The sequence below is a fragment of the Arvicanthis niloticus genome, chromosome 6 (assembly GCF_011762505.2).
Source record: "Arvicanthis niloticus isolate mArvNil1 chromosome 6, mArvNil1.pat.X, whole genome shotgun sequence".
NCBI classification, from domain to species: Eukaryota; Metazoa; Chordata; class Mammalia; order Rodentia; family Muridae; genus Arvicanthis; species Arvicanthis niloticus.
In genome coordinates, this window is record NC_047663.1 from 40,932,340 (window position 1) to 40,959,545 (window position 27,206).

At 46.8% G+C, this 27,206-nt stretch overlaps 1 protein-coding gene across 3 annotated transcripts in view; it reads left to right on the plus strand.

Annotated features, from left to right (window-relative positions):
- Asic2 (acid sensing ion channel subunit 2) overlaps positions 1-27,206 on the plus strand; it is a 1,035,978-nt gene that overhangs the window by 948,268 nt on the left and 60,504 nt on the right. For all 3 annotated transcript variants that reach the window (XM_034505874.2, XM_076936186.1, XM_034505873.2), the window contains exons 2-3: positions 1,799-1,949; positions 21,061-21,188. In XM_034505874.2, coding sequence (XP_034361765.1) covers positions 1,799-1,949; positions 21,061-21,188 — 279 coding nt within the window. The remainder of the gene's footprint in view (positions 1-1,798; positions 1,950-21,060; positions 21,189-27,206) is intronic.

Here is a 27,206-nt window from a genome sequence, read left to right on the forward strand (position 1 = left end):
TGTTAATTGGGCCTTGGTTTCTACCTCTGCACAATGGGAGCAGCAATATCTATCCATGGTCATGACTATGAAGGCTAAATGCAGTTAACAGGCCCAAGTCCAGCACCGTGACTGACGGGTGGTATCCTTTCTCCGTATTCTTTCCATGTGACCCTCAAGAGGTGCACCAAGAGGCAGTCCCTGGTGCCGCACTTGCTCTCAATCTGTCCCTGACTGAGTGATAGGAGCCAGAGGGAGGTGGCCTGCACCCAGATCTCAGTGGCTGCAGGAATCCAGTCCAGTCGTCCTGGCTCCCTTCCAGTCAATCTTGCCAGATGTATTTGGCTTTAGCTCGAGGTTGCAAAGAGGTTATATAACTATGTTGTTTAAAAAAAAAAAAAAAGAGCTAGCATTTACATAAAGTGCATAGTTTTCAGTGGATTTTTTTTAGGGGGGCCATGGATAATCTTATCTGATCCTCTCAGTAACCTTGAGAAGCAGCAGAGGCCTGGACTAGAGTCTCCATCTTATGGGTGGAAGAATCATGGCTTGAAGGGTTTACTTAGTTCATTCAATATCAAACTACTGAGAGACAGTGTGAAAACTTGGACAAAGGTCTCTCATCCCTTGCCCTGGACATTTTCCACATGTCATCTTTATGGTAATGCTTTTATCAGGCAAAAATAGAGCAAGCCTTGTTGGCATGCCAGAAAAGAGCTCAGATTCAGAAGTTAAAGGCATCTAGTTCAGAAAGCAGTGCCATTCAGTGAGGTATGATGGGCGCTATGGGAAAGACACAAGGGGAGGCCAGAAAGCCTGGAGGTCTTCCTGAAGGAGGAGAAACATCAGTTCCCATCTTTGAGACAGTGCCTGGCTGTCTAGGTAGTGAATAACGACCAGAAGTACAGGTGGCAAAAGTGGCAAGTGGGTGGAGCATCAGGCTACATGCCTCCATGCTACAAATTATTTATTTGGTCTGACTCTACCACCAGTTTCTCATCCATCTGCTCATTTAATATATATTTATGGTATCTGTGTGCCGGGTGCCGTGTGAGCCACTGTAGGAAGATACATGAATACACAAGCAGATGTAGTCCCTGGAACCGCGGACTTGACCATCTCATGATGCCTACGGGCTCTGGGGGGGAAGCAAGAGGTCAGAAAGCAGAAGGTTCACCTGGGGAGAGGTGAACAGATGTCTATTCAGTCTGGTAGAGGACTGATATCAAAGAAAAGTTCCACCCAAGAGCAGCCTGTGCCTTGTAAGTTTCATTACCTCCTGACTCTTAATGGACCTCCCTCTTAATGGCCTTCAGAAGAAAATGCTTCTGGTGTAGAGGAAAGAGATGCATACGTAGAAAATTAGACCAAGACCTGTATCTCTGAGGCAGGTTGGGGGGACCTGGGGGACATCTGGAAACTCTTTATCACAAGTGGTATCAGTGAGTCTGCAGCCCATGAAGGAGCCTGAAGCTTGGGGGATGCCCCGGAGGGTCAAGAGTTTTACGATGATGTTTAATGTTTGGAAACTGGTGGTACTTTCGAGGGGAGTAGCCAGCGGGTGGGGGGACCATATGCTAATGATCCCAGTGGGGTGCCCATGTTTCTTCTTGTATACCAAAATCCTGCTTAGCAAACATCCAGCCATCAGACAAGATGAAGAATCATTGGAGAAATCTTTAGTGTGAGGGAGATCAAGGTTAGTGGGCTGTAGGGACTCTGGCCTGCTGGGGGCATGCTAGGGTCTTGCTCATCCTTCGAGATCAATGTGAAGTCACCATGTGCTTTTCTCTTTCTTTCTCTCTCTTCTCTCCTCCAGGTGTTTACAAAATATGGGAAGTGTTACATGTTCAACTCAGGCGAGGATGGCAAGCCTCTGCTCACCACGGTCAAGGGGGGGACGGGCAACGGACTGGAGATCATGCTGGACATTCAGCAAGATGAGTACCTGCCCATCTGGGGAGAGACAGGTGAGCTGGGCCCAGAGACTCTGGCACTGGGTGGTGGGAAGGGATATAGGTTTCCCTCTAAAGGCTGGTGTGAGCCGGGTGGGCTGCTCCCCAACAGAATAGACATATTCTGGCAGATGGAGGACATCCCTAGCATGGTTATCCCTCTGCTTCCCTCAGATTCTCCAGGTTGGAGCTGATAAAGAATGTGAGTACTGGAGAGGGAGAGGAGGTATAGAGAGGAAGGTTCAAAGGACCAGCTGTGGCTGGGTGAGTGAGTGGCTTGATTTCAAGAGAAAAGAGTGGAATGGACCAGTATGTTCCTCTTTCAGCCATCCCAAATACCAGATCTAAGGAGGAAGTCCAACAAAAAGAATACCAGTGTATGTCTGGGGACAAGTGGGGGAGGTTATGAGGTGTTGGGAAACCAATGGACATGGGCCTGGGGACCTGGCACGGTGCCTGTGTAAGGGGGGTCCTGTGTGTACATGTTTCAAGCAATCGTTCTTTTTATTCTGTAGTATATCATTAGCAATCAAAGAGTGTTACAGGGGAAAAGATTAAGTCACTGATCACAACCTCGTAAAACAAAGAAATGCAGCATAGCAGAAGAGGGGACCCAGAAAAGGCCTCGGAGTAGACAGGGTATTTGAATGGGGTCTTGAGATTGTCCTGAATCATCTGGGTGAGACAAATGCCATCACAAAGGTGTCTGTAAGAAGACCTAGGAAGTGCCAGTCCCTGAAGAGGAAAAGGTGATGTGATGTGACCATAAGCCAAGGAATTCAGGAAGCCTCTAGAACTGTACCAGAGAGAGAACATCAAGATGTGTCCAAGAATAATAGCCAGAGATAAGTGGACTCCACACCATAGTGATCACACACTTGGCCTCAGTGATTCTCCTCACCTATGGAGGGAGATTCCATAATCACCTTCTTATATTCCTCATTCTGAAAGTTCTTGACCTGGGTCCCCATCATTCAAATTGCTTTCAGCATTGTCTTTTATGATCCTATGTGTATGGCCCATTAAACCCCACTTAAAGCATTCAACCTCTTTCCTAATCCAAAGTCCTAAAGTCCAGATCCCACCAACAACCAACCTGGTCCAGGCCATCACAGCAATACCCTGCTCTCTGGTACTAACTTCTGTCTTAGTCATTGTTCTGTTGCCGTGAAAAGATACCATGACCACCGCAACTCTTATTAAGGAAAATCGTATCGTTAGGGCTGGCTTACAGTTTTAGAGGTTTAGTCCGTTATTATCATAGCAGAAAGCATGGCAGCATGCAGGCAGACATAGTGCTGGAGAAGGAGCTGAGAGTCCTTTATCCAAATCTGCAGGAAACAGGAAGAGAGAGCCACTGCCCCTCCCCCCCCCCATGGCATGCTTCCTCCAACAAAACCACACCTCCTAATCCTTGTTTGAAGTGCCAATCCCTGAAGTGCCAGTCCCTGAAGAGTAGACATTTGTATATATGAGCCCATGGGGGCATTCGTATTCAAACCATCACAAAGAGGGCTGCTTAGGGAGTGAGATGAACCTTCAGGGACCACTACAGAAGTAGAGAGTGGAACCAGCAGAAGGGAGAACCTGAGCCTTCAGGCTGGAGCTGAGGAAAGGACAGAGGCCAGAAAGCCCTGACTAGGTTTTGCTGCCCCACCCTATGATTGCTCCCGTTAAGGAATAGCCTGAGACCCACCTTCTTCATGGCCCTGCCTTCCAGCTGCCAAGGCAGGAGGTTTTCCACCCTGAAGATGGCCAGCTGCAGTGACAAGCACTCTCCCACGGCAAATGTCTCCTGCTCCCCAGCACCGCTCATTGGAGTGCACGGATAGGGAGGAGTGACAGTGGCCGTTGACCCCACATGATGGCTACCTCTCAGCTGCTTCAGTTGAGAAGTTAAATCTTGGATGAAGTCTGTTTCCAGTTAGCTCTGATGTCCCTGAGCTGGTCATCTGGACCTGGCTTTTTAGAACATTCTGAGGCCAGGCTAAATACTTGGACCATGAGACTTCTAACCTTCTAGCCCTGAGTCCTGGAAGTAGGTTCCCAAAGGGTGTCATTTTTTGCAGATGCTAAGACGTTTCTGCTTATTAAGGACTAGGGAGATCAAATGAGTAAGGAAACCCTGCCTTTTCAGAGGTTACTCCTGTCCTCCCATGGTAAGTTGGGATGTGCTATCAGGAACGGAAGCACTTACACAGACAACGCATGCAGACATGTCAGGCCCTCCACCATAGACTTCCTCATGCAGCCAGCTCTGTATATCAACAGGGCCTTGCACCTGAATACCAGCTACACCTAGAAAGGACTCTGCTGATAGAGGGCTTTGCCACCATAGCCACCTAGGAAGTCAACATCCTGCCTCCATAGACATAAGTGATAAATGAACCCCATAGGTCTTCTACGTTATGCCAACCTGCTTGCTTTCCGGAGGCCCAAAGTGAAGCAATGATGTGTTTGACATTATGTGGTAAGTTCACAGCCAAGCCATCCAGGCTCTGACCCAGGCTTGAGGTGAAGAACAAGCCCCATATCTAACATGGTACAGGGATTGGGTTATTGTCAAAGATGCAGAAGTTGCAAGACAAAGGCCCTACCTTTTTAGATGTAGATTAACTCAATCTTGCTCTTGCCAGAAGCTCTCTTTTGAGGTTGAATATTTGGGAGAACACCTAGCAGCCACTTGAGGCTCTACAGAATAGGTGGGGGCAAACAGTCCAGTTAGAAGAGAAATCGGTCAGCACTCTGCAGTAGAACTTCCTGGAATCCAGAGACTGTTCTCTGTGCTGTTCAGTATGTTATCTGCAGCTAGGGAAAACGAGGAACTAAAATTTTAATGTCACCTTTTTAATATATTAATGTAAAGCTAAATAGCCCCAAGGGCCTTACGCTACCATATTGTGGAGCATTTAGCATATTGGAATACAGCTTGATCAAGCTGTTGGTTCTGTTCACTCTTGTCTCCATAGCCACCTCTCACATTCCTCTGCCCCACTCCCACCTTTGCCCTTCCCCTCACTACCTGGCCTTGAGTGGCAGGCAGAGATCCTTGTGCTCACTAAAGGCAGTTGGGACTAAGTCCCTTCTCCAAGGCCACCAGTTGGAACTCCTAAAGTCTTATGTCAGACCTTCCTCATGTTTCTTCAGGCTGAGAAGCCACCAAGCAGTGACTGCCTCTGAAAGATACTGATCGTTTATTATTTCAATAAGTTGCTTATTTCCTGGGTGAGTCCCACATGGGCAGGAATAAAGTCAGTATACCCACTGAAGGATGACAGGTGAGCTTCAGTGGGAAGGGACACTTGTCCGTGAAGCTACCTGAATAGGGACAGATGCCAAACTGCTTGGCTGTTGGTTCTGAGGTCTGTGAGCAACAGCACTGCCACAACCATCCAGAAACAACCTTCCTGACCTGCAAAGCTTCAAGGTCACAAAGATCCCATCTTGCTTCTTCTCAATTCCTGGAGGAAGGATCTCAGGTCCCTATAGGAAATATCTGTGTGATGGTGGAGGAAAAGAGAAATGTGACTGCTGGGGGAGTGGCCACAGTGACTGCTGGGGGCGTGGCCACAGTGACTGCTGGGGGAGTGGGCACAGTGACTGCTGGGAAGTGGGCACAGTGACTGCTGGGGGCGTGGCTACAGTGACTGCTGGGGGAGTGGCCACAGTGACTGATGGGGGCATGGTCACAGTGACTGGTCACAGTGACTGCTGGGGGAGTGGCCACAGTGACTGCTGGGGGAGTGGCCACAGTGACTGATGGGGGCATGGTCACAGTGACTGGTCACAGTGACTGCTGGGGGAGTGGTCACAATAACTGCTGGGAAGTGGCCACAGACGCTTGAAAACTCAGACAGTGTAATAGAACAGAGAAAATGGCATAAGGTAAACCAGACCCAAGATCAACTCTAGCTCTTCCGTTTCTACCTGTGTGTGTCACGGATCAAGTTGAGGAACTTCAGTTTCCTCATCGGCAAAGCAGAGATGAATAGAAACTGAAATCCACTAGTTAGTTGTGGACAGCTGAGGGCCTAGAGGAGAGCACTCCTCTCACTCCACAAGAAAGGACAACCTAGAGCTCCCACAATTGTCGCAGGGGTCCTGAATACCATTCATACCTGAGAGCCCCCTCCTTTGACACACTTGTCTTGCCTTGAGGACAGTTTCATTCTCAGAAAGTAAAAGAAGCAAAGAGGGATCGAGGGCCCTCCTCTGGGTGTAATGCCAACTAACAGGAGGGCACAAGATTGGCAGACCACCATCAACTCATGTGATGTATTATGAAAAGGCAGCCCGTGTGGCCTCGTGCTTAGTAAATAGACAGTAACTCCATGAAGATGATCACAAAGTCCCTTCCACCAGGCTACTAATGGCCCACATTAAGGAGCCCAGAGCATCAAACATCTCTAAGTAGGGCACCCTGTCAATCTCCCGTTTTGATGTTGCATGTGAACCTAGACAGGGTGTCCCAAAAGGGGTTCTGTGGAGTGTCAGAAGTTTGGAACTTTACATGTTCCGCATATAAAAAGGATCTGGGGTCAGAAAGAAAACTAGAGAGCCTTGGGTAGCCAGTGTGAGACACCTTTATTCGTCGCAGGGACTCTTTAATATGCCACATCATGAATCTCCAAGACAGAAATACTGTACGCAGCATTTATTTGCTAAATGCCTTTTGGCCATGGAAACCTCCTTAGCTATAAAGGAGTTCACAAAATATACTTCTGGAAAAAGGCTTCCTAGACCAGGGAAGTACAGATTTCATGGCCAGAGTTTTCTAACGGAAATTAAATTGAAGACAGGTGGGAGGTTGTTAAAAATGAAACTCTGTGTAGATACCTCTGAGTCACTTCAAAGATAAAAGAAATAGGCAGTGGGTTATCTGGGTTGCACATGAGAGGAGCCTGAATCAAACAAGCTTAGGCATCAAAAGAATTGTATTGCCCTCGGAATCTGAGACATGCTTCAACAACCAGCCAGCGGGAGGATAGGGCTGCAGCTCAGAGAGTGCTGGGACCAAGGGCACCTGTACCCTGGGTGTTCTTGCCTGCCTCTCTCCGAATCCTCGCCCTTCTCCCTCACTAGACATGGGCTTTTTCTATGCATATATGTATCCATGTGGCTCTCAATAGTCACTAATATTTTTATGTTTCAGATCCTACCACATCAGCCAAACTTCTCTGATTGCACCACTGATCTCCCTTGGTTAGTTAAAAACATACCAAGGGGGGTGGGAGTGGGAAGCAAAGAAGGTAGTTATTGGCCCACCTGAGTTGAGTGACCCACCCCTGGGCCAATCAGCAATAAGTAGGGGAGTGTCCTTTTAGTGAGCTCTCTGCAACACTCTGGCAAAGTTGGATGGAGGCTGGGAAGGGAGTCTCTCGGGAGAACTGTGTTGATGGTGGAGAAGGTGGGCCAGGGAGAGAGCTGAGAGGGGCTGAATCTGAAGAAAAAAGAGTTTGTGCTTAGGGAGTTTCAGTTCTAAGTGCATGTGCTCAAAGACCGGAGAGATGACAGCCAGGCGCCCTCTTCCCAGATCTTCTCTCATTCGTTTTGATGCAAAATACACTGTTGTAATCAAATATAATCTGCTTTGATTTTCCCAAATCCTAGTGTTAAGTATGCATGAATGTAATATTATATCAGATATATTTCTGAGCAGAGGAATTATTTTTGAAAGCTGTGCTGTAGCACGGAAAAGCCAGCCCTTATCATCCCTTGGGTCCTACCCACTTCTAATGCTTCCTTCGTTGACTTGACTTTGAACATACTGGCTTACCTTGATGCTTCGGGAATATTCCAGGACTGTCTTCCTTCAGAGGCTCTTTATATTATATTCCCTTTGCTTATAATCCCCACCTACTCTCACTACATTTCTCTTACCTATTCGACTGGTCCTTGCATCCATGGTGTATCCAGCCTTCAAGTATGTTACATGATTTACTTTTGGGGAGGAGTGTGAGGGATGGGAAGGGACATAAGCCCTTAGAGGTCTTGGATCTTAGATCTCATGGGACAGTAAATACTTGTTGATGGAGAAAAAAAAATCACTTGAATTATGCATACTGCCAGAGCCAACATGGGGGAAAAACAAGCATTAATGATAAGCTACTATGTGCCACATCCTGTCTCATGACCCTTTCTTGATCCCCTGGTAATGAGGTATTACAGTGCCTAGTGAAAGGTGAAGACGCCGGGTCCCAGAGAGGTTGAGTGAGCTCCCCAAGGGCTGCTTAGTTACGTGGACGAAGTAGCTGAATTAAGCTTAAAACCACATTGGAACCCCAATGCAGCAATGCCCCAGCCACCAAAAGCCTTTAATGTGCAAACTGTCACTGTGAAAGTGCTGCTGAGAAACTAGCTCAGGAGGCGTGGCTGGGGTGATATCTCTGGAAAATGAATGACACATTGGTGGTAGGCCTGCTCAGCCTCCTTTGCTATCTGCTCTTCTTGTCTTTCTGAGTGGAATCATTATGTTGAAGGAAGGGTTTATCATGCTCCCCACATAGAAAAGAGATGAGAGCAGAGCTTCTCTGGTTTGTCTGTAGATAGTGATGCCAGTCTATTTCTCTCCCTTGCTCCGTTCAATGGTCAACCCTCGTCCTCCCTGAGAAACCTGGGGGTTCCAGGGAACACAGTTTAAAAACCACTGGCTGAAAGGCTGGTGATATGAATTTGTCAGGAAAGTGCTTGCATTGCAAATGTGAAGAATCAGGTTTGGTACCCAGATACCATACAAAAACAGTGGATGTGTTGCCACAAGCCTATCATCCCAGAGATAAAGAGATGAGAACCAGAGATAGGCATATCCCTGGAAGCTTGGAGCAGCCAGCTAGTCTTGCCTGGTCTATGTAGGGAAATTTACAGCCAACAAGAGACCCTGTGTTATCTAAAAAGTAGAAGGCTCCAAGGCACAACACTGGAAGTTGTTCTTTGACCTCCATATGTGAAGCCACACCCACATATGCACCCATACACACACTAAAATATCAAAGGGGAGGTGGAGGTTACTGGTATGAACATGAAGGTTTGTTGATTCTATGGCCTTGTCTGTGTCTGTTGCCTAGAGCAGCCCTGTATCATACCTCTCCTGCTGGGATAGAGAAAGGAACTCCCAACAGATCCAGGGAGCACCTGAACCTAAGGGCAGCTGCCAGAGAGACTTCTGTATAAGCACAATAGGCAAATCCTAGTTATGAGACACTCCCTCCCAAAGCCTTCTAAAGAACAATGAAGAAATTTTCTTTAGTAAACGCACAAAGACAATGTCAGCAGGAAGACAGAAATCAGAGAGACTGCTATTGACTGACTTGAACTTTAACTAGACAAATCAACAAGGACCCCATCATAACTACCACAGAACCCCAAAATAAATCTAGTGACCCCAAAAATCTCCACAGATTTCCCTCTTCCACCCCAGAAGGTAACACTGTAACAGATGGTCTGGACTTGGGGTTGTCAGGCCCAGCAGACGACAGGATGAGGTACTAAATGAGAAGTTGTACGGGGAATCAATCCTACTTACTGAGAAGGGGACTCTCATCCAGGCTTATGTCCTGCACCCACCCCTCACAGAGGTCTGGAGATCCCTGGAAGCTAAGTCAGAATGACTAAGCGAGCTCAGACACAATGACCTAGTTAGCTCCGTGCTTGTGTGACATCTCTTGACCAGCCCCCAAACCTATACAAGGAAAGTCTATGGGCTTTAAGTATCCTTTAAGCAAGAAGGGACAAACACAAAGCCAGGCATATGAGAGATGCCACTAACTTAAGGACCCAACAGCAAACAAACAAAAACGTGTGAGATAGAGAGTATTGCTAACAGCACAAGCTGTAGAGCCAAGACTGCTGGGGTTCAAATCCCTGCTATGCTGCTTCCAGCTGTGTGGCCTGAGGTGAGCTATTTAACTTCTCTGGGCATATTTTATCACCCCTAGATTAAGAATAACAATGTATACTCTATTTTGTTGTTAGATTGGTTGAAATATGAGTTAATACAAATGATGGGTTTAGAAAAGTGCCTTCGTCCTATTAAGTAATATATAGTATTTAATAAATGAGAGCATAAATGCACAAGCAGTCAGAAGCATCAAAATGAATTAATTAGCATCCTCAGGAGAGAGAAGAAGCAATATCACATCCACAGATGCACGGGGTGATAGTAAAACAGGGCATTTGGGGAGGAGGAAGAAGAAAAAGTGAAAATTAAAACATGATTGCATATATTAAAATGCAATCTGTAAGGGGGCTGGAATTTAGTTAGCAATTCTACCCCAGAAGTGAAAATTACAAGACCAACAGATGTAAATGGGAGAGGAGAAAAACATGAAATTTAAAGAATCAGTTCAGAAAAATCCAACATCTCTATAGTGGGCGTTCTGGAATGACAGACTGAAGGACCAGGAGGGACACATGGGGAAGAAATTGATGCTGCCCATCCTCAGCTGAAAGACACAACCATCCAGTCTTCAGGTTCACCAAGTCCTGCCTATGATGGGGACAAAGCACATAGGCCAAGACACAAACTTGCAAAATCTAGGCTGGAGGAAAAAAAAAAATGGTCGTCTTCCTGGCCTCTAGAATCAGGTATCAAATCTACTACACACAGGAGGCGGGCATTTCTGGAGGTGAGGTCATCACCTTTCTTGTCCAATATAGAATTCTACACTCAGCAGATTGTAAGTGTGACTCGAGGGGAGAGCTGGGTTTCAGAACCACGTGTGTCTCAGGTGGCTCCTTCTAGACGTTACTGAAGGACGAGAGAATAAAACCAGAGAGAAGATCCGGTGAGGTTCTGGAAACAGCCTTGTAAAGGAGAATTCCGGGTGTGAATGGAGAAAAAGGACAGGCCTGAGGAGGGAGAGGTGAGTCCAAAACACAGCAGGCTGCTGTGGGCTCCAGGAGGGAGCCCATTTGTGGACCGGGCCACTGTCCTGAAAGGCATTTCAGAGTTCTGCTCCCAGGGCAGGGCTACAGGGAGAGAAATGAGACAAGTGAGTGAGCAAAACACCAGGCTACACCAAACCAAAAGACTGAGATCCCAATCTTCTATGGGATGGTGGCTCAGTGGTTAGAGAACTCCTTGGCAAGCATGAGGACCTAGGTTCAAATCCCCTGCACCCAAATAAAGAGCTGACCCAGTGGTGTGTGACTATAATCTTAGCAACAGCAAAATGAGAGGTGGGGACAAGTGGGTCCCTGAAACTCAGTGGTCATCATTTGATGAAGTTCCAGGCCAGTAAGAGACTTTGTCTCAAACAGAAGGTGGAAGATACCTAACTAAGAAATAATTCCTGATGTTGTTCTCTGACCTGCACACATGAGCCATCTGCCCACACACATGTGCCATCTACCCACACACATGTGCCATCTACCCACACACATGTGCCATAATTATACACACACACACATAGAGTCATAATTACATAAAAGATAAATACTAATTGAACCAAAATATATACCTGTCTTCTGAGAGTGGCTGGAAGGCAAGTGTAGGTAGCCATTCCATGTAAGAAGCTCACATGTGCTCATCTTCCATGGTAAGAACTCAGGAGAAAGCATGTCTATGTTGTACCACCAAGAAATAACAGGCAAGCAGTTGTTAGTGTGCCTGTGAAGCATGAACACAGAAGAGATAACTCAGTGAGCATACAGTCGCTGCCTCAAAGGGGTGGCCCTTAGTGGGGTTTGGAGTGCAGAGATAGATCAGGAAACATGCTTTTCATTCAGTGCCTTGAAGCACCATTTAGCTTTTAAAATTATGTACATAGACTGCTTTGATAAATATAAAAGTTAAATTAAAAATAACCATAAATTTTTACCATAGCTGGAAGGCCTGAGCAGCCATCAGGGAGAGCACAGTTCCTACCCCCACAACCAACCCCATTACAAATGGGACACAGCAAGAGTGAGACTGAGGTTGCCATGGTTTCTCCAGCATCTCTGGCTCCCAGTAAAAACTCTTGTCATGGTGCCAGGTCCTAAGGACTTCCCAAGAATGAGAGGCAGAGACTCTGGCCTGAATTCTGAGTGGAGTCCAGAGCACAGTGACATGCAGCCACCAGCTGAGATGCCCTGCTTATGCTTGGAGAAGGGCTTTGTGCTGGGTGAGCATCTCCACAGGTGCCTGAAGACTTGGGAGGAATGATGCTATAAATTAGATGAACCATTGGAGGCAGGTGTCTACGGAACAACCTCATTTTTATCATGCTGGAGACCTGCTAAGCATGGTACAAAAAGCATATATGATCTTGTTAGAGGTCCCAGCCAGACAGCCAGCAGCCCAGAGAGAATACCTAGGGAGCTGAGGAAACAGACACACTCTTGTCAATCATGCCTCCTGTTTAGGGAATCTTTATTGAGCACCTATTGTGTGCTCAGGCACCTCAGGAATACAGGTGAAAGTCCAGGCTGGTCTTAAGAGTACACATGCTAGGGACTTTCTGGGGAATCCACTTATGATTCTGTCACAGTTAGAAATCTTTTCTTCTTACAGCTTTCACATCTGATGTCTAAGGCATGGCCAAGCCTTCACACAGGCGCCTTGGGTGCTATGATCACTAGACTAAAAAGAGAACAAGGGAGGGGGAGGAAGACTATCAAAGAGGAGCTGTGGAGAAGAAATAACCTTGGTTCTTCCATTTACTAGGCATGGGAGTTATGGGTTGCTGAAATCTCAAGTACAGGGAGAGGAAAGTCAAGATCAGCCCAGAGTGCGCTAGGCTAGCTTCGAGGAAGAAGCCAAACCATTTGGTAACTGGCCCGGTGTGTTTTGCTAAAATGTAGATGTGCAACAGTTAAAAGCATTTTCAGCTCTTCCAGGAGAACCAAGTTCTGTCCCCAACATCCATGTTGGGCAGCCTGTAACTCCCAGGTGATGCAACATCCTTCTCTGATCTCCTTAAACATTAGCACGCACACACACAAACACAGGCGCACTCACACACACACACATTAATATTTATTATGACAGTTATTATTAATGCGGGTCTGGAAGTCAGTCCTCATCCAGAAGCTTAGCTGGGAGCTTGTCAGACATACAGAATCTCAGGACGTGCCCTGAATCCTCAGAGTACCTGAGGGGCCTTACAGATAGATGTTCAGTCGTAGGAAGCTCAGGCCTAGACCATTGTTTCCCACCATGCAGAGACCTAAAGATACCCACTTAACAGCAAAATTTCCTTATTAAGTAATAATATTAATACCAATTATCCGATTATCACCACACATTCTCATGCTTTTTACATTCACTGATTGGAATAGTCAAACAAGGTTGCTATGAATTCTGTAACACTTAGGATAGACTTGGAATTTGGTACATTTATCGGTCAATATGCTCCAAGATCCATTCAGCAGCCTCATCAAACCTGACTTCTGCTGTCAAAATTTTTATGGATAGAATCATATTCATCCGCCGACTGCCTCTATAATTTCAGAGACACAGATCTCCCCAGTGGATTTTCAAAGGTGGTGTCTCCCATGTGCAGATCACCCAGTCCGATGATTAGTCTTCTTGTCACGTAATTGATCCCAAATGCCCTAGGGAAATGTGTTATGCCTAAAAAAATCCTTGGGGTAAATCTTTTGGTAATGAAACTGAACTGAACCTGGAGCAGTTACTGATCCCTGCTTCGCCAAGATTCTGTTTAGCAGAAATGAAAGTATAGTCATACTTCTTGGTTGCCTGACCAAAAGCTAACATTCCTGTCTCCTTCCCCAACATGGATGCCTGGCCCTACATTACAGAAGGTACTGTTTGATCCTGTGACACACAAGGAAATTCTAACCCTTTCACAGGTTAATGCATTTAACAGCTACCAGGAAGCAAGCCTCACTCATGATCCTTGGCTAAGAAGTTTTGAAACCAGGATCGGAATCCATGTCTGAATCTACCTTGGTCCTTTCCACTTTAAAATGAGAAATGAATCTAGCTGGAGAGATGGCTCTTCATTAAGAGCTCTTGAAGAGGACCTGAGTTCGGTTCTTTGCACCTACATCAGGCCACTCACAACTGCCTAGTACACTAGTGCCCTCTTACGGTCTCTAAGCACCTACACACATTGACACACAGAGTCATACACAAAGAAATAAAAGAAAGGAAGGAAGAAAAGAGGGAGAGGAGGGAGGAAGAGAGAGAAAGAGAGAGAAAGAGAGAGAGAGAGAGAGAGAGAGAGAGAGAGAGAGAGAGAGAGAGAACGAACGAATTATATTTAAGCAGATTGCTTTGGGTAACAGTTCAACAAAGTGTCACGTTTTTCCTACAGGATGACCTAGAGTCTAAAATATTAGTGTGTTTGAAGACTCCTCAGGAGAGGCTACAACTTGCAGCTTTCTTGTGGCTCCTCTATAGCACCTTCCCGAGCGCCATCTAATGTGTGGCTGTGGGTCTCCACATCTGTTTCAGTCAGCTGCTGGGTGGAGCCTTTCAGGGGAGAGCTATGCTAGGCTCCTATCTGTGCAACCATAACAGAGTATCATGAATACTGTCAGAGACTGGTTCTTGCCCATGGAATGGGTCTCAAGTTGGGCCAGCCATTAGTTGGCCATTCCCTCAGTCTTTGCTCCATCTTTGTCTCTGCACTTCTTGTAGGCTGGGCAAAATTTTGGGTGGAAGGTTTTGTGGGTGTGTTGGTGTCCTTACCCCTCCACTGGGCATCCTGCTCAGGTTACTTTCTTATGACACTCAGGACGACCAGCCCTGGGGTGACACTGCTTGTAGGAAGCTGGGCCCTCCCACATCAACCATCAATCAAGAAAATTCCCCCACTTGCCCAGAAGTCAGTCCACCGAAACAGATGTGATTAAGATTCTTTCTTCCCAGCTGACTCCTTCGTGTGTCAAGTTGACATAAAAACTAGCCAGCACAGGGCTGAACACACAGCCTGAGTCTCTTCTCTCCTACCAGTTTTCTCTCTGACCTACCATTCCCTGACTGCCTCCCCAACCAGATGCCAGAAGGCAAAAGAAAATCCACCAGTCACCCCCCCAACAACTCCCGGGGTCAGAGAGTAGTTGGGAGGCAAGGCTCAGTGGTGAGCAGCAGATATCCTGCAGGGGCCTTCCTTCCTACACTAGGAGATGTCCCCTCTAGCGTGCCATCTTCCTTGTCTCCAGCTGCCCTTGGAGCTGCCCTGCCCCAACATAGTCACTGTAATAAAGTCAGTTTGTCCAAAACAAGATCGCTTTGTGGCGACACATTCCTTGCCTGAACCTAGAAAATTCCCTCTGATTTTCAGACCTGCCTTTTCTTCCTCCTTCTCTCCAGTGCTTTATAGCCTCCTCCTGTTTCCTGTAATTTGCAAAGATTAAAGATTTAAGCTTCTTTTATTGCCGTGTACTTTCCCTGCCCATTATGCATTCTGCCCATCGCTCCTGCCTCCTCCCCACAGAGCTCCCAAATCCATTCTGTGTGCAAAGAAAGCACCTCCCCAGGTAAATCTCACCTCGTATATGCCAGGTCATGCTCCCAGAGAAGGCTGGCGGAGCCCAGCTTCTGTAGGCTGAAGTCTGCTGAGCCATGTTCCTCGTGATTCAGCACTGATCATTCATGTTCAGCTATCTGGGGTTCAGCTCCATCCCACTTAGCATGGGCTCCTAACACCAAGTATGGGGGAGCTTTCTTTATATCTCTCTGCCCCCTCACTTTCTACCTCTGGGGCTTTAAATCCTGGTGTTCAAGAATATGTAAACAAATTCCTTACCACACTAGGGGTCTGCATCTTGGAAAGAGGTGGTGTTGGACTGTTTGGAGGTGTGAGCTGCTGTAGGGTGCCACCCTAAGGCAGTCACCATGGGTCAGGGCCGAGAGCTCAATGTGATGCTGTCATTATTACCGGGGAATTCTTGGAATTTATTTTTATAAGTAAATGTTGGCATCCTAAGGTGTTTACAGTGGTTTTCAACAAGGGGTCCACATTGGCATTTTGTTCTTTGCACGTGGTCCCAGATACTGGTCTCTTTGTGACCGTTATGTAGGCTTTCCCACCTGCTGTCTCAGCCCTGGGGTTTCCCTGTTCCTCCAGAACCTGGGTGGATGCATCAGGTTGCTGGGCAGGGAGCAGAAAGCTCATGTGGAGGTTGGGCCCTTGTTGGTTTGCTCATTCAACATTTATGGAACTCTGCTCTGTGTCAGCCCTGTGCTGGGGGTGTTGGGGATCTGACAGTGAAAAGGACATTCCTGTTCCTCACTCCCCATTCAGACCCCAGAGCTACATGGCACCTACTCACCTGGACAAAACACATTCATCAGGAGGTAGAAGAAAAATGCTAGATTAAAAGTCAAGAGACCTAACTGTAAGTTCTGGCTATGCCTTTGCCTTGCCATGTGACCTTGGTGAAGGGGAAGTCATTTTCTCTCTGGATTGTATCACTGTTTCTCCAAATGTGGCTCAGGTTGCCTGTAACAGAATTCCTGGAAATGAAGGTTCCTGGCTCGTCCCATAATGCCTGAGTCCAAATTTCTAATGATAGATTCTAGCGCTGTCTCTCTCTTTCTCTCTCTCTCTCCCCCTCTCTCTCATTCTCTCTGTCTCCCTCTCTCTCTCAGTCTCTCTCTCTCTCTCTCTCTCTCTCTCTCTCTCTCTCACACACACACACACAGAGAGAGAGAGAGAGAGAGAGCGCACTCTAGATGATTTCAATGAGTATTCTAGAACCTCAAAGGCTGTGGTTTGTGGTTATATTTAGTTCTAACAAACCGTATTTGGTAACTTGGCTCTTAATAAACTGCCATGTTCTGGAAATGACAAGAGACCAGGGTGGGCAGAAGATCAGGGGCTGGATGAGGTAGCCATTCACAAGCCAACTAGAAAATGATCCAGAGAGAAACAAGGCAGCTCCGGCAAGGAACAAAAGCAAAATCTATCTAGAGACATGGGAATAAGGAGACTTGGGGAAAGTCGTGATGGTTGAGCTGGGACTACAGCTTGGTCTACCCATGAGTACACCTGCATCTGCTCTTCAGATCCACACAGAAGTAGCCCAGAACCTGTGTGGACCAGGAACACGCAGGATGGTAGCCGGCAAGTCGTGTACATACAGCATGACTGCAACACACACAGGGGCAGGGGGAGGGCCGAAGAGAACACAGAAACATCCATCTTCTCCTCCTCTCATCCATCCAATAGCTGTTAACGCAGAATAAAATGAGGTTGCTTTAGGTTTCTAAACAACTATTTGCCTCTGCTACAGCTACTATTGCTTCTGAAATAAACCAGGGCCTCTTGCAAACCCTAACCCAGTCTGATTAGTCCCCTGGTGGTTCTCACTGGTCAGGCTCCCAGGCTGACTGCTTTGCCCATTACTCATGGAGTTTCCTACAGAATAGCTTCATTTCTCATTTCTTCCTGGAGGCCACAAGCTGTGCACTGAGCCAGTCTTTACTGGCTAGAAGGATTCTTAAGCCCAGTTGCATAGCGGGCATGCATGCAGCTTCTGCGAGCCAGAAACAAGCTTCGGCAGCTTGCCAGTTCCCTCCCAGGGCTCCCTGAAGGCATTCACTTCCCTTGCATTGCAAGCACCTGTGTAACTTCAGCATCCCACCATGCTCAACTACTTTCCCTGCTTCAGCCTGTGCTTGGGTTCCTCATCCCCTCTCCTGGGCAGAATTTAGAGAACATCACTTCTATAAGTGGACCACTGGATACCCTTCTCCCACTCAGTGTTTTCTCCCTGACCTAAGAACGTTCATTGAGCATCTTCCAGCTGTGGGTGAGGTCAGGGGCTGGGAGGAATAATAGTGGATTTCTTCTCCTGAGGAATTGTATCTGACCACCAGTGAATACATAGTCATCTGTGGAAGATGGTAATATAAAACCACTGGTGAACAAAAACCTGTGTATATAGGTATTTGGATAGTGTACTCATTACTTTATATTGCTGTGAAGCTACCATGCTCAACCTAAAGAAAAGTTTATTGGGGCTTACAGTTTCAGAAGGTGAGTCTATGGCCATCATGGCAGAGAGCATGGCAGCAGACAGGCAGGTACTTAGAACAGTAGCCTGGGAGCTTACAACCTGACCACAAATAGGATGGAGAGAAAGAGAGAGAGAGAGAGAGAGAGAGAGAGAGAGAGAGAGAGAGAGAGAGAACAAACTGGGAATGGCATGGTTGTTTGAAACCTCACAGCCCATGCCCAGTGATAGAATCTTTCCAACAAGGCCATATCTCACAGTCCTTCCCAAACACTTCAACTACCTGGAGACCAAGTATTGAAACATATGAACCAACTGAGACCATTCTCATTTACACCTTCTCAAAGAGGGTAATCTAGATGAAGAAGACAGAAAACAGTTGACCTGTAGGAAGGAGGAAGGATGGATACATACATGGCTTCCTATGATTCCTTCCCAGTATATGAAGCCCGGCCTGAAGCCATATCCTGGCAATGGTCCCACGTTCACGATGCCCCATATCAGCCACTGGATGCCTTGTCTAAACCATGAAAATGTTGTTTAACTCCAGTTCTTTCTGCCTACTGGACCCTACATCCATACACTTTGACCTTGGAGTCTTATCCAGTTCCCAATCACAGACCAATCCAAGCCTGCCTCAGTCAGTAACTGCCACACTTTCTAGTCTTGAGACTAGAAAGTCTTGAGATTCCTGTGGCTGCCCCAAACCTTTTCTTCTCTGTCAGCTTTGGTGCACCCCCAGCCATGGATCCAGCACCGATAAATCCACTCTCCCTCCCTAACACTCACCCTACACTCTAGCACCCTTCATTTCTGCATGTCCCCACCCTCTCCCCAATCTTTTCTTTCAAAGCATTCATGTGGAGCCCAGACTGGCCTTGCCCATTAGTAAGTAAATAAGCTTTAACTCCAGAGTGCCTACTCATTCATTCAGTAGGTGTCCCTGGGTGCCCTGGTAAAGACCTCTGAGACCCACAGACAATGCTCAGCTCTGGGCTTCAAGAAGCTGCAGCCTGAGGAAGGAGACAGATGGATAAGGGACAGTCACAGTGTGTGGCAGAGGCTCTAGCAGGTGGATGCTGAAGCTACAGCCAAGCAAGAGAAGTTGTTCTGGGGGGAGCTGAGCGAGTGTGTTCTTCAAGGCCAATTCAGTAAGGATCAGATAGACAATGCAGGAAGACTTTGGAGGCAGGCAATTTGTGTGTCTGTGTACAACAGGAGCCAGCAACAGTCAATCCCGGCAGCCTTGGGAGGTGTGACCACACATGCTGAGGAAGAGAGCTGTGTTCAGAGCAAGGCTTCTAGTGAGGGCAGGAAAGTAGAGCAGAGGAGCCAGGCTCTTCATTAGGGGGAGAGCTGTACAGGTTTGCAAATCGGAACCTCATCTGTGCTCCAATGCAATCCCCTCGGTGCATGCTCCGCTCCACCAACATAGAGCACAAACTAACTGAAGAACCAGGCTCTGCCTCTCCAGTCACATCTTACTGCCAAGGGCCATTTCTTCCCCACCAAGCCATCAGGGCGGCCTCTGCTCTGGCTGCCTATCTCTAGCAGCCTAGAGGAGGGAGGCATTCAAGTAAGCCCTGGGGTTTCGGTTCTAATGTTACACACTGTTCTTCTCTTCCTGCCATTCTCATCTTCAGCTCATGGCCCAGTAAAGAATTTAGTAAATAAGTTCTAAGGAGCTTCAGAGGATTCATCCAGGGGCCTGACAGGAGCTCGGTGAGGAGGATTACTCATCTCCTAATCACATTTTTAAATACGGTGACTGAGGCAGGGAGCTAGCCTAATTGACTTGAATTAGATTCACATTCCTGCTGTAACAGAAAACAACGTAATTTTTTTGTTTTAATTCTAAGGTCACAGGCTGGAGAGATGGCTCATGGGTTAAAGGCACACACTGCTCTTCCAGAGAAAGAGCGCCCAGCACAGACAGCAGGCAGGTTACAATCCCCTTCCATTTCATTTGACTCTTCTGGTTTCTGCAAATCACCTGCACTCATGTGTGCATCACACACACACACACACGCACACACACACACACGCACGCACGCACGCATGCACACGCACGCGCGCGCACACACACATACACAAACCTTAAAATAATAAAAATAAATCTTTAAAATATATTCTAGTCAGGGGTAATCGTGCCTTTAATCCCAGCACTTAGAAGACAAAGGCAGGCAAATCTCAGTGAGTTTGAGACCAGCCTGATCTAAATAATGAGTTTCAGGACAACCAGAGTGACATAGTGAGACCCTGTCTCAAAAACTAGATAGATGATAGATAGATAGATAGGTAGATAGATAGATAGATAGAATAAAAATAAAAAGTCCTAGGGTCCAGGCTAGGGAGATGACTCAGCAGGTAAAGTGCCTATGTCAGCATGAAGACATGAGTTCATTTGCCCAGAACTCATGTGAAAGAGCTGGGTGCAGCGTGTACATCTGTAACCCCAGCACTGTGAAGGTTCAGATCTACTGTTAGAGTAGACTAGAGACAGGTGGATCTTAGGGGCTCTCCAGCCTAGCAGAAATACTGAGAGGCAGGTTCAGTAAGAGATAATGTCTTAAAATAATAATTGATGGTGATGGTGGTGGTGGTGGTGGTGGTGGTGATGGTGGTGGTGATGATGGTGGTGGTGGTGGTGGTAGTGATGATGATGATGATATGGGCAGCAACTTTGGATGACATCCTGATTCCAGCCTCTGACTTCCACAGACTCCCACACAAGTGAGCTCTACACACACACACACACACACACACACACACACACACACACACACTTTCTAAAGTCACAATTCTGATAAAAACCCAGGCTGACACCAAGGCTACACAGAGTTGCTTTTGAGGACTCTATGGGGTAATCTGTGCCCTTCTAGAAGCTTCATCCATCACTCAGCTGGTGACTTCTGTTCCCTCTTTAATGTCAGCAGCACGGTCTCTTTGCTTTCTTATTCTGACTCTGGTCTCAACCCTGTCTCAGGAGGACCCCATGACTGCACTGAACTCAACCGGCCAGTACAGGTTATTCTCTGCCTTGGGATCCTTCTCCTGGTCCCATCTCTGTGAGAAGTCCACAGGCAGTCACTGCAGATATGGAGCCAGTATCCCTACTGTACAATGCCTTTCGTGTTCCCTAGAGCATCCCGGCACCAGAACCCCACGAGCATCCGCCTTCTCTGACCCATGGCTCTGTCCATATTTGTTCTTTCAGAGGAAACAACGTTTGAAGCAGGAGTGAAGGTTCAGATCCACAGTCAGTCTGAACCGCCTTTCATCCAAGAGCTGGGCTTTGGGGTGGCTCCGGGGTTCCAGACCTTCGTGGCCACACAAGAGCAGAGGGTAAGTTCCCCGTGCTCCCCAGATCAGGAGTCCTTAGGTTAGCCTACTACCTCAGACGCATGTGGAGGACAAAGGAGATGCCTGCTTCTGGCTGGAACAGAGATGGGTACCACAAATGGCTTTCCCCCCCAATCAGGGAAAGATGCTAGGTAAACTCCTTCACCAATTCTCCAGAACCTTCTGCTGACTTCTAAATCGCCTGTGCAGGAAACATAACTTACTCCTTTGTTTCACTGAATGGATGAGTTTTGTTTTTTCCCCAGAACATTCTAACCATTCCTTTTTATTATTTAATTTTTTGCCTGTGAATGTTAAAACAAACTGCTGAGCCAGGTTTAATAGTCATTTGTATTAATAAGATTCGAAGTGGCCTACAAAAGAAAAAGGCCGGAGCAGTCACTAACCCTCCCCCACTTAAGAAGAGTGGAGGCTCTTTCTGTGAGCTTCCCACCCACCCTTTGATGTAGGCCTGGGCAAAGCCCCACTCAGCCAGCAGAATCTGCAGGAGAGCAGGAAGAGGACTGGTACCTTCCTTGCCTAAAGTAGGTTTTACATCTCAGAAAGGGAGACAGTCTCAGACTCTCAGTAGGGAGGCAGTCTCAAAGCAGACCGGCAGAGAGGCAAGCACTGTTTCTCTCTCCAACTTCCTGGGATGTTTGTCATCTGGTTTTCCTGGAATAAAAGAGAGTCCCCAGCCAGATCACCCAAGACAGGTTGCTGAGTGAGGCAGAGTGGAGTGTGGTGGAGACTCCGGCTGCCTCTGTAGAGATCAAGAATGGCTACAGAGCATGTCGTGGAGGCACACCACTTTGGCCAGCCTGCTGTTAGAGTTTGTCATCTTTCACCTGATAATGGTCACAGCTGTTCAGCCACATTACAAAGTGATATTCTGAATTTAAAACAGGTTTTAGATCCATTCCTAAACTAGCTTTATTTTTTAAGTCCCCGAGGAAGTGTAATGTTGCTGATCTCATGCTTTCTCTGTTCTCTGCATATGCCTGGTCAGTTGGTTAAGGCCAAGGTCAGTCTCTACTAGTAGCATGTAGCAGTGGGATGGTGGCCTTGGGGCAGGAACATGGATTCTGGGGGGTTATCCTGAACTCTACAGACCCCAGAGACTGAGGTAAGTAGTGTGACTAGAAAGTATCCCTGCGGGCAAAGAAGGACTCGAAGTGGACAGCCGGGCCAAGTTCCAGGCTAAGGATGTGACAATCAAGAAAGAGGAGAATCTGGGTTGCCCAGTGTAGGTATGCAGATAGAGAGAGAGGCAGCCTGAGCAAGCCTGAAGCCTGAGCTCTTAGCCTCAGTGGGTTCCTGAATCCTGCCAGTAAAGAGTGGAGGCCACATTTCTGTCAGTAATTTTCTACTATAATAGAGCCAAGAGTCCAAGGTGAATGACCCTCAGCTTGGATTTGTACGGAGATCCTTGGAATTTAGAGGGACAGTGGGGGAAGGTAGCAGGAAGGACTTGAGCAGAGTCAGAGGAGTGAAAACTATAGATATCCATGGAGGGTGTGAGAGGATCCATGTGAGAGGGTGTGGTCTGCATGAGAGGGTGTGGTTCATGTCAGAGGGTGTGGTCTATGTGAGTGGATCCATGTGAGAGGGTGTGGATATGTCAGGGTGTGGTCCATGTGAAACCCATCAGGATGTGCTTCTTTTACTTATAGAAGTGGAGTTTCTCTCCCCATCCCCAGCACCCCAGAGCCTGGGAGGTTTGTCTCCATCAATCCTCAGGTGTAGTTAAGATGAAGGGTTCATTCTTTTGACAGCCTTTTGCCTTTTCAGGGTGACCATTTCAAAGGAGGCCTAGAGTTGCACTAAGGATACAGCTATGAGCTGTCTGAAACCATCAGTGTTTGTTCAAGCCTGCAGAGGCCCAGATGGAGAACCAGTGAAGAAGCTGGAATGTGGGGGAGGAGAGCTCCATCAGCATTCCTCTGTGCAGTGGGAACAAGCTCTTGTGGCTTCAAAGAACCAAGCATAGGTTAGACCAATAGATGCCATGGGATAGACCAATAGATGTGTCAGGGAATTTTTGGGTGCTCGAGAGGATGGCTATAACTTGTTGTTCAAAGCAAGCCTGACTTTGTGATTTGCTAGACATGCCCACCACAGCTGTGGCAACAGCCCTCGGGGGTCTATGCTGCTCTGAGTGCAGAGGGAGTGTACAGCGCTCCTCGGCACGTGAACCATAACTTCTCTCTCCACTGGCTGGGGAGGAGAGTGTTCATGGAGGCTGCTGTTGTTGAGCAGACCTAGAGACATGGCTATTCCTCCCCTGTTCACCCTCTATCCATGACATGGAAGAAAATTCTAGGCTGGGTGGGAAGTTGGAGCTGACGATGGCTAAGAAGCTTAAGTCAGTATTTCTCTTGACAAGATGAGACAGAGGAGCTCCCCATGGTGAGCAGGATGAAGAAGGGAAAGCTATTCACAGTGTCCAAGGACAACGTGGCTGTTTGTGCTGAAGGGGATTGGTGGCATTCATTTCAGTATTTCTCTGCTTATTATAACTAATAACAAGATATTTGTTAAACATTTTACACTCTCCAATGCATTTCTGCATCATCTTGTTTCATCGTTTCATTCATATTAATAGAGAAATACAAAAACACATCCCAGAGCTAAATCTAATAATACATTATGTTTACATGTATAGAAAAGAGCACATTCACAGGAAATAAGACTTGAAGGAAATAAGCCAAAATACCCACAGTGGGGCAATTATGAATGATTCATTTTCTTTACCAGCTTTTTGTGTCTTTTATAACGCCGCTTCATTTTATTTATTTGTTCAGCAAATATTTGTTGAGAGGCTACTGGGGAGGGGTGGGGAGGGGGCAACAGAGGGAGGGAGAGGAGTAACATGCCAAACAAAAACAGACCCAATTGCTGCTGCTCCGATAGAAGCTACAGGTGGCTTTTTGTTTACTCTGTGATTGACCCAAAGCTGTACATTTCCAGTTCCACCAGAGTGACCCTGGTGTTCAAAAAGTGCATCTCATGGAAGGCATGAGTCATTTTTCTGTCTCATTTTGTCATTTCTGAAATGGGGAGTGGGGTGTGTTGGGGACTAATTGCACACCCCCCATGACAATGGGAAGTGATCCTCTTTCTTGATGATAATCACGTAACTGTCACCAAGTAGGTATGCAGTCTGTGGTGCAATGGTGAAATATGGCGGCCATGTTGCTCTCAGGCCAAGATGCTGTTGTGCCAACACAGAGTCCAAGGAAGTGTGCCAGTAGGCCAGAGGTGACAAGACAGTGTGGGACAGAAAGTCCATTCCTGGAAAGTCAATATGATTCATGCTGGAACAACTGACTATAGCATAGGGGCCTAAGAGGCTCTTGTGACCGAAATTGAGCCAGTGCACTGAGTGAGAAACTCAGCTCCTACAGTAAAAGTCCTCCCACCCACGCATAATTACACATAGGCTCTGTGTTTGTTTATTTTATTATTTATCTATTTATTTATATTGTAATCACAAAAGAACATGTTCTTGGGCTAAGTACCAAAGCAAAGATTGTGTTTCTAAATGTGCATTGGCCTTAAACCCAATTAAACCAAGGTATGTCCCAGGCTGAAAAATGCCCCCTTGGGTAGCCCAGCTCTCTACAAGGCCCTGCAATATCGCAGAGCCTGCACCATTAGAGCAGGCAACAGGGTTACATTGTACAAGTGGATGTAGAGCCTGGTACTGAGTAAAAACAATGTCAACGTACCAAGCTATCAAACTGCCTCCAGCACCTCACGGTGGATTCTTTGACAATAACTTCAGGCCGTGGCTAATGCTGGTGTGACTGACAGTCAGGTTTTCCTAAGAGAGGGCTTTTGCCCTCTTTGCTTTGGTATTTAGCTATGTTTCTGGCATATGGAAGGAAACCCCTTGAGGTTCACAAGAAACATCACCCTCCCTCACTCCCAAACAGAAAGGCCCAGCTGCTGGGTGCCTACCTCTGGCTTGTGACAGCTCTTCTCCAACTTCTGGATCCAACCCTCCTAAGTGCCTTTCACAAGAGAAGACTCATTTGTCAACCTGACAGCCAGCCCATAGCCTTGGTATCTGCTTCACGGTCCCCATTAGAAATGGAGGCTCGCCCAGTTGTTGTTGTTTTTCCTTGTTTTTCAAAGTCGGTAGAGAAAATTTATTACACATGTCCTCGGTGACTTCCAAACCGCCAAAGCTGGAGCCATGTAAATACGGCAGGATTCAGTTCCACCTCAATGAAGCACTGGGAAAGTTCCAGAAAGAGAGACAGCTTGGTATGTGGCTACTCCCTGTACACCCTCAGGGTACATTGTTTCCCACAAGTAGACTGAAAATAAGAATCAATTAAGCATCTACCAGCTTAGCTGCTTAATCACTATTACCATGCATCCCCCAAAGTAGAAATATCTCTGGACTCCTTCCAGGCTTGGAACTTTTCTTTTCTATAATATGAGCTTGTTTTTCTCAAGATGGAGTTAATGGCAAGGAGTGAGGGAGGGGTGAGAAGGATCTCTCCAAGGAATTGTTGATTAGCTACAATGAGCTAGGTACCATGTCCAGCTGTGTTGGAAGATTCCCCCCCAAAAAAAAAGTCATATAAAATATGCCCATTTGTTATAGCTTAAATCATTTTCCGCATGTCCCCGCCTTGGCCTTGCAGTCTCTTTTGCTTATTTTCTTCCTGAAGAGACTGAATCTTTGGGTAGATTCTTTCCCCTCCTTTTCAAGCCCAGAACTCCATTGAGATGTTTCTTAATCAAGGTTGCCCATGAAATTTTTGACTAAACCCTATCTTTGTTAATAAGGATACCTACCACTCAGGCTTTGTGTGTGTGTGTGTGTGTGTGTGTGTGTGTGTGTGTGTGTGTGTCTGTCTGTCTGTCTGTCTGTCTGTCTGTCTGTCTGTCTGTGTGTCTCTGTGTGTATAAGTGTTTGTAAGTGGACACACTCATGTATTCTCATGTGGAGGTCAGAGGTCAATGTTGGTTTCATCCTCTGTGAGTCTCCCCCTTATTTTTGGAGACAGGGTCTCTCACTGAGCCTGAAACTCACTAATTGGCTAGGTTGGTGGGACAGCATGCCCACAAGATCCTCCTGTCTCTGCCTTCCAGTACTAGGATTACAAGCATGGGCCACAATGCATGGCTTCTTACGTGGGCGTGGAGACTCTGAACTCGGATCCTTGTGCCTAAGCCATCTCTCTAGCCCCTACTCCTCAGTCTTTATCCTATCTTAGTTCTCATAAGGATGTAGATAGACGGCCATATCCTTCCCTGGGATACCCCTGACCACTCTTGTCTTCCTTCTACCTCTTGGCCTTCTCAGCCTTGGGCCTGTTCATAAACAACTTGTGCCTTATTCATCCTTATATATTGTGCACTCCACGATATCTACACTGAGGGTATTAGATGTATCCCTAAGTGAGTCCACCCTTTTCCATGATTCCCACACAGCCACCTTCAGACCCAATGTCTTTCCTAAGCCCCAAACCCAATGACACAAGTGTCACTCTTCACTGGAGTTCCATGGATATCTCCCTAGGGTCCCTATACTTATCTCCTTTAGAGTTCATGGATAGTTCCCTCTATGTTTCATGACCCTCTCCTTAGATTTTTATAGACAACGTCCTTGGAGTCCCACAGTCTCAAGGCAATGACCCCAACAAAATTCATTCTCTTCCCATGTCTCCAAATCTACATCCCATATTGTTGTTCACCCTAGTTCTCCAACCATTTAGGCCTGAGGACAAATCTCCATTTGCTAGCTATATCTTATAACTAACTCATTCTGTAGACTAGGGTTAATGATGGCCCCTACTTCACTATGTTAGTTCATGCATACAATGTTTCTAGAATATAGTTCTTGGTACACAATAACGTGTATCAATGCCTAATAAATGCTAGATATTATTGTCCCCACCCCAGGTGCAATTTCAAATCAACATTTCATAATTTCACTTGGATAAAAAATATGGCTGCCTTGCCGGTTCCCCCTCTTGCCCATCCTGACCCTCTCCATCCTGA